Raw genomic sequence first — 6683 nt, 5'->3', positions numbered from 1 at the left:
GCCCAGCTGAACGGGGGTGTCGTCAACGGCGCGCTCCAGCCCCAGGACCAAAACCAGTTACCAAAGTACCACAAGAGCTACCAGGGGGTCGCGGGCAGCCAGGGGCAGCAGCAGCAGCAGCAGACCTACGGCCCTGGGCGGGGGTCGCCGTCGGCCTCTGCCGCCAACCTCAACAGCTCGCACCCGAGGCTCAACGCCGGCCGCCCCGAGCCCTTCTCGACGTTCGCCTCGCCGCACGCCAGCAGCGAGCGGCTCGAGGCTGGCACCGACCGGGGCCCAGACCGGGGCTCCGACGGCGTGACCAGCTTCATGTCCAACGGCGGCAACCTCAACCGGGCGCACGGCCGGCTGCAGCTGCCCCCTGGCGGCGCGGGGAGCCCGCACGGCAGCAGGTACGTCATGGCGCACCAGGGTGGAAAGGGCCAACACGGCATAACTAACCATACCCTCCTACCACCGACCCCCAATCCCGCCTTGGGTGCTACTGCACTGCACTGGTTGGCCCCGGCACCAAAGTCGTTCTTTTCAATTGAAATACTAACAGTTTAGCTTCTTAGTTATCAACATCCAAATCATCACTTAATTTATCTATTTCTAATCCCTAAATTTTTCGGTGTACGATAAGCTTATGACTCTTTATCCCACTCGCCGCACCTGGTGGCTGGTTCGCCCCGTCAAGATTTGATTTGCACAACGCCACTGACCACCGTGGCACCCTAAAGATCGTCCGGAAAGTACGCCGGTTCATTCGCCTAACTACGGGAGCTTGACGCCTGCGAGGCTCAGCGTAGGCCGCCCCGCACAACACGTATGCACTGCAGGCAAGATGTTGCCTACCCACCAGGCGCTATGATCGCTTGCACACGCTGAACTTGGCAGTTTCGTATCGGTGAATAGAGAGCGTACTTTTCGGATGATTCCGTTCGGCCAGAGCGAGTAGACAACCGCTTACTCGCTGACCCGTGGTCAGGCCGTAAGTTTAGCTCGACGGGTCAAGTCGGTCAGCGAGTTGACCGGCCTCCTTGTGTTCGTGCCACGCGAAGCCCCAACCAACCCACATGGACCTAACTGGTGCACCTTCTTCTTGAGCCCCTCTGTCCTCCGCCACCCTCCTCAAGCTCGCTGTACATGTTTGCCTTGCCTTCTTGTAGGCTGTGGGATGAGGTAAAGCCTTCAGGTGGGCGGGCCGCGAGCGCTTCGGTGGGCGGCAGTGGCGGCGGCTCCTCTGGCCGGGGGTCGTCGGCGTCCTCGTCCCCCGCCGGCCTCCCCGTGTCGTCCAACCACCTGCACCACAACCAGCTGCACCACTTCGGGCACCGCGGCAGCGGCGGCAGCAGCGGCAGCAGGCGGGGCAGCGCCTCGCCCTCGCCCCTGCCGCCCATAGTCACTCCGCACGGCGTCACCTTCCAGCAGGCCGTCAACAACAACAACGGCTTTGTCGTTGGCCAGCACCGCGCCGGCCAGCTGGCAGCCCAGTCGGCCAGCCAGTCGGCAGGCAGGCAGCCCAGCTCCAGCAGGGGTAGGACAGGGCCGCTGTACTTCCAGCAGCAGCAGCAGCAGCTATTGCAATCAGCAGCGCTTAGGAAATCAGTGCAGAATGAGAGCGTAAGTTAAAGTGTTGGCACGTGGTGCCACTGCGCATCATTTGTTCCCTGTAAGGACATACTACTGGGATCGACCGGTGGGGAACTGTATCTATTGGGTGCTGTTACGAGACAGGACCATTTCTTTGCAAAGGAACTGTCCTCGCTTTGCTCAGCATGCTTATTGCCTACTTACTTGCGGCACGCTTCCTGCCTACAGTAGCCTTCCGGCATGTGTATACTCTGACATCGCAGAAGTTTACAAAGTAATTTTTTCCACAATACAGCGTAACGGGTGTTTTCTGAAACACCCGGCACATACTGTAGACGGCTCAAATGATGACCGACCACCTGGGAAATACGTTTCTATTGGCATAAAACCTCCTTTAATGTCACTTTATTATATTTTTGGATATACAATAAATGTCACTGAAGCAAGCAAAGCAGTCTTAGTAAGTTTTATGCAATTCAAGAAGCTGCTTTCGTAAAGCTACAAAAAAAATGATAACATTGAAGAATTGATTTTATCTTAAGCTCTTATTTTGTACGTCAAAATAAACATATGCTAATAAGTTAATCAACGTCATTTCGTGGTACATTTCAAAATTAAAAAAAAAAAGCATTTTGCACTATTATAATTCCCGATTTGTACTCCAAATATTCTCTGTCAATCCAAATGTGTACATTGTACACATTTGGATTGACAGAGTTTGAGGGGGTGGGGGTTGGGGGTTGCTTAAACATTTTATGCCAAAAGAAACCCACCATTTTACTGTTGAAGTCTTTTAAATATTTAAATTTTAAGTCAAACGCCTAACAGTGTGCACCCGAGAGTTCAACACCAGTTGCACACTTTTATTTTCAGTGTAAGTCCGACGGCTCGACATGAAGTAATGGTTGATTGTTTGTCTGGCGCAGGGGGGCGTCCAAGGTGTGACAGTCCAGAACGCTGCCTACTACTCGATGCAGGCGAGTGACCCCATGCTGAACGGCAACGACCCCTCGTACCGACCCTCCACGACCCGCGGAGCTCTCCTCAACGGCGGCGGCGTGTCAGAGACCCGCACGGAGCTCTGACACGGGGGGTTGCAGCGTGACGCCAATCACTCTGCAACGTCACTACGGCGGGCCGTGTCGGGACCTCGGCGCTCGGCCGTCCGAAAGTGCCCGTCCTTCGAGTTTCTGGACCACTAAGGGTGGCAGACACCCATCATGGCATCCCGTGACAGAACTTGAGTGATTCAATATTAAATCATTCGAAAGTGATGTTGTTTCCAGTTTCAAAATTGTCCCAATGGTCAAGCGGCATTAAGGGAGGTATCGCGTTGAGTGCGGCATGACCAGTATGTGGTCACGCTCCCATGTAAAACTGCAGGCGCAGTGCCCCGCACTCAAAGAGTAAGACTGTGTTTGAAACCGAACATTCTAAAAAAAGCAAAGTCAGTCAAAAGGATGGGTGATGATTGTTGTACATATTTGTTTAAGTAGTCAATTCAATTTCTTAAAATATTTCAAAAGTCAGTATTTATTTGTACTTTTCCTCTTTAGTTTTTAATTTTTTTATACTGTTTGTAATGGAACTGTATATATTAGATAATTGAGTTGCATGGAATTTGTATTGTCCAACTGTATAATTGTTGATTATTTCTGAAAAGCTATTTATTTGTAATTGTTTTTTCGTCATGAACTGTGTAGTTTGATACGGAACCCTCTAACAACACATAATTGGTATGCCATGTGTCATATTATTTATATTACAGCCTCTGTTGACTTCACAATTTCTGTAAAATCCTCACAAACTTTTAAGTTAAACTTTTAATACCATAGAGAAATTTGCTTTGATCAATTTGACGTATAACTTAAATATGTATTTATGTTTTTCCTATAAGGCCAAAGAGAATAATAAATGTACAGAATTTGCTTGAAAATGAAATCTTATTTGATAGTCTTTCTCCTCAAACCCAGCAATATGATGAGTCTTCAAGAAAAAACATTGTGTTTGACTGTTTTAAGTAGCAAGAAAGGTGAAAATATCGTGTGTCCGGGAGAATACGCGGCAGCTCGATGGGTTGCCTATGCACTGGTGTGCAGGCGCGTAGGGCGAGGGGGAGAGGAGTAGGTGGCGAGAGTAGGGAGCCTAGGCGAGAGGCAACCGGGCAACCGGCCGTCTCCCGCCAGGTCTCCTACTCCCCCCTCGTCCTTTGCGCCGGCTCGCCAGTGCGTAGGCAACCCATCGAGCTGCCGCGTATTCTCCCAGACACCCGGTGACGGGTGTGACTTAAGGCGCTGCACAAAAACCATTAAATGGACAAACTGTTGGGATGCCTTTCAAAATTTATTAAAAGCATTACACAATTTTAATGGTATTTTGGAGGAAACCAAGTGAAGGAAGGTGCCGAGGAAAAAAGACAAAATTACTTTCACACGACTTTTATTTGACATCAACTTACTGTCTTGTCATAGTCTCCGATATAACTGACTTATTCTTTGAAGTCCTTGTGTGCAAATAAGTGACGAGAAGAAGAGATTTTCATGCCAACTAGAGGGGCCAAATGCTGCTTCCTGGGTATCTGCAATTAAAAGAAAGTCAAAATTAATACGAGGTTTAAAAATTTAAAACAAAATATTTGAACAGACCTGCTAAGCTGAAATACATTTTTACCTTTCGTACGCGCTACGGCAGATAATCAACACCACAAGACCGCAGGTCTTCACAGCAGATCTTCACCACAAGTGTTCACGTTCGTTCGGCTTCGTGGAGTTCTTCCAGGATTGTTGCAGATTCTTCTGGCGCATCTTTTACTCGTACAGAAAAAGGCCCAGCCCGGCCCCCTAAAAAGAATAACAAAGTAAACAAGCAATGATACATAGTTAAGTAAAGTACTATTAATTTCAGTTGTGTATAATGTATCATCTGCTAAAAAACATCTAATACACGATGATGGCATGAGTACAAGCTCGGGGCAAGTCGTTCAAAAAACAATGCAACAATGCAATAAGGAACAAAATTTGGCCGACGTTAAATTTTGTTTTTTATTACATTGTTGCATAGTTTTCAGTCGGATTAACATAACCACGTTCGGTCCTCTAGAAATTTGAAGGTGGGCCGGGCCGACCAGTGTGTGTGCGTGTGTGGGGGGGAGGGGGGGGAACTATTCCCCCGCGGTCGGGGTGCGGCCACGTGGGCGCTCGCTCACGGCGGGAATACCCCGCGCAGACTGAGTCTCTTTCTGCCGATACACTTTCCGCATACAGTAGTATACTCCTTGGCCATGCGGTTGGGATACCCCGGGCACGGGGCACGGAGGAGGGCCGACGGAGGGTCGGCTATGCATAGAAAAACAACTAGAGAAAACAGCGGGGAAAGTCGAAGTGTTGCTTACTTGTTGCGGTGAAATAGGTGTAACTAGAAATGCGATGAATTACATGGTGGACCCCGGATACACCCCGCAGGGACAGCACCGACCCGGATAGCACCGACGATTCCCTCGCCGAGGCCGATCGTCAGGAGCTGGAGGCGCCCTGCCGCCCCAGTGACCATCGCGTGGACTATAATTATCCGGTCCGCCGTTGTTACTTCTGCTTCTCCGCTACACACCTTCGGAAGGACTGCTACGGTGCAACTTCGCACCTGCGGCGGGACTGGCGCAAGTTCCGGCTGTACTAGGACCCGTCGGAATGGTACCGCCGTTGCAGGAGATAGCGGCGATTCGCGTCTGTCACCTGTTGGTGCAGGCCCATGCCCCTCCTGCTGCTTGGGCCTCCCTATACTGCCACCCGGGCCTAGCGGCGGTATTTGAGCACGCATGGGCGTGCCATCGTGACTCGACGCCGCACATAACTTACAATTACTCGACGCAATGGTTGACCCTCGACATTCGGGACTGCGGGGGCTCTTGGGCTCCCCTGCAGCCACGGACAGAAACGATACTCGGACGCAACGGACGCCGCGCAGAGCGCCGGCTCCATCGTTTCTTATCACACATCTGCAGGACTGCGCGGGCGCCAGACACTTTAATTTTACGTTTACGGACGGACACTTATACTCTCTCCCTGCCGGGGTATACGCCCTCCTGCCGCACATATTGGTCCTTTGACAGCCTATCCAATGATGTGCGGTGGTACTTTCGCCGATATCGGAAGGACTAATTTGTCTTCCTTCCACAGGCTGACATGGCTTCGTTTTGGGCGCTTCTCCTGTTGGGCTGTACGGTGCAGCTCGCCCTGGCGGCGAGGCGTGGCCCACCCCATATCATGGGCCACAACGAGGTGTACACCAAGGCATCCATCGAGGCAGCGGGCCAGCTGAACAGCGGCGCCATCTTCGTGAAGGAGGGGGACTTCTTCCTCTCCATCAGTGAATGGGTGCTGCTGCTGCCGATGAAACGCGTCGATGGGTATGTCACCCACCTTCTCGGTCTGGAGAACAACCTCAAGGCCCTACTGCAGGTCCCCTCAGCCTCTGAGCAAATCAAACACGAGGTGACCGGGATCCTGGTTGAATCGGCCGGGATTAAGAAGGAGATTGAGAACTTCCAACTCTCCGTGCCGGTGGTCTCCACGACTACCACCACCACCACTACACCGTCGTCAGCCCCAGCACAACCGGCGGCTGGTCGCAGTCGGCGGCGATCTGCCAGCCCTCAGCACCCACTGAGCGCCTTCTCCCAGTTTCGCAACGCCTCTACCTACAGCCGTCACCTTTATTTTCTACTGTTTGTGGGAGGGTAGCTCTATTGACATTGACAAGTATCGCAACGTGTTTGTTTCATTTTAAATGGATGAATTAGTGCTGGCCTTTCAAAAGCTTAGTCTCTACGACCCACCACCGCAAGTGATGGCAATCACCTTTTACATACGCGAAAATAATGTCTTAGAAGTGGCAATGTCGTGTAGCTCGTGGGAGTTGCGATATCCATTGGTTTTCCACATTTTCCCCAAAAGAGACAATAAAAATCTTGGCTTTGAATTTTGGAATATTGTCCAGGATCAGATGGTTGACCTAATTGCTATGTCGGGGGCGAAGATGGTCTTTACTTATGGGGCAGAAGAATTTGCCATACTGCAAAAAATCATTGCTGGGAATCGACGAAGTGTGTC

The 6683-nt window shown here is 51.1% G+C and overlaps 1 protein-coding gene and 1 long non-coding RNA gene across 2 annotated transcripts in view; one reads left to right on the top strand and one right to left on the bottom strand.

The window, feature by feature from the left end:
- LOC127750824 (uncharacterized) overlaps positions 1–3516 on the top strand; it is a 10708-nt gene extending 7192 nt beyond the window's left edge. Inside the window, exons 4-6 of the mRNA XM_052273361.1 lie at positions 7–392; positions 1152–1605; positions 2502–3516. Coding sequence (XP_052129321.1) covers positions 7–392; positions 1152–1605; positions 2502–2660 — 999 coding nt within the window. The 3' untranslated portion in view covers positions 2661–3516. The remainder of the gene's footprint in view (positions 1–6; positions 393–1151; positions 1606–2501) is intronic.
- A 481-nt stretch (positions 3517–3997) lies between these two features.
- On the bottom strand, positions 3998–6677 carry LOC113207641 (uncharacterized). Its single transcript, XR_008011854.1, has 2 exons — positions 4246–6677; positions 3998–4153 (listed from the first exon to the last, which is right to left on the bottom strand). It is a non-coding gene; the product is annotated as an uncharacterized LOC113207641 (long non-coding RNA).
- Positions 6678–6683: the final 6 nt, after the last annotated feature.

This window comes from Frankliniella occidentalis, unplaced genomic scaffold (assembly GCF_000697945.3).
Source record: "Frankliniella occidentalis isolate FOCC.00 unplaced genomic scaffold, Focc_3.1 Scaffold265, whole genome shotgun sequence".
NCBI classification, from domain to species: domain Eukaryota; kingdom Metazoa; phylum Arthropoda; class Insecta; order Thysanoptera; family Thripidae; genus Frankliniella; species Frankliniella occidentalis.
This window is presented reverse-complemented; position numbering and strand designations above follow the sequence as displayed.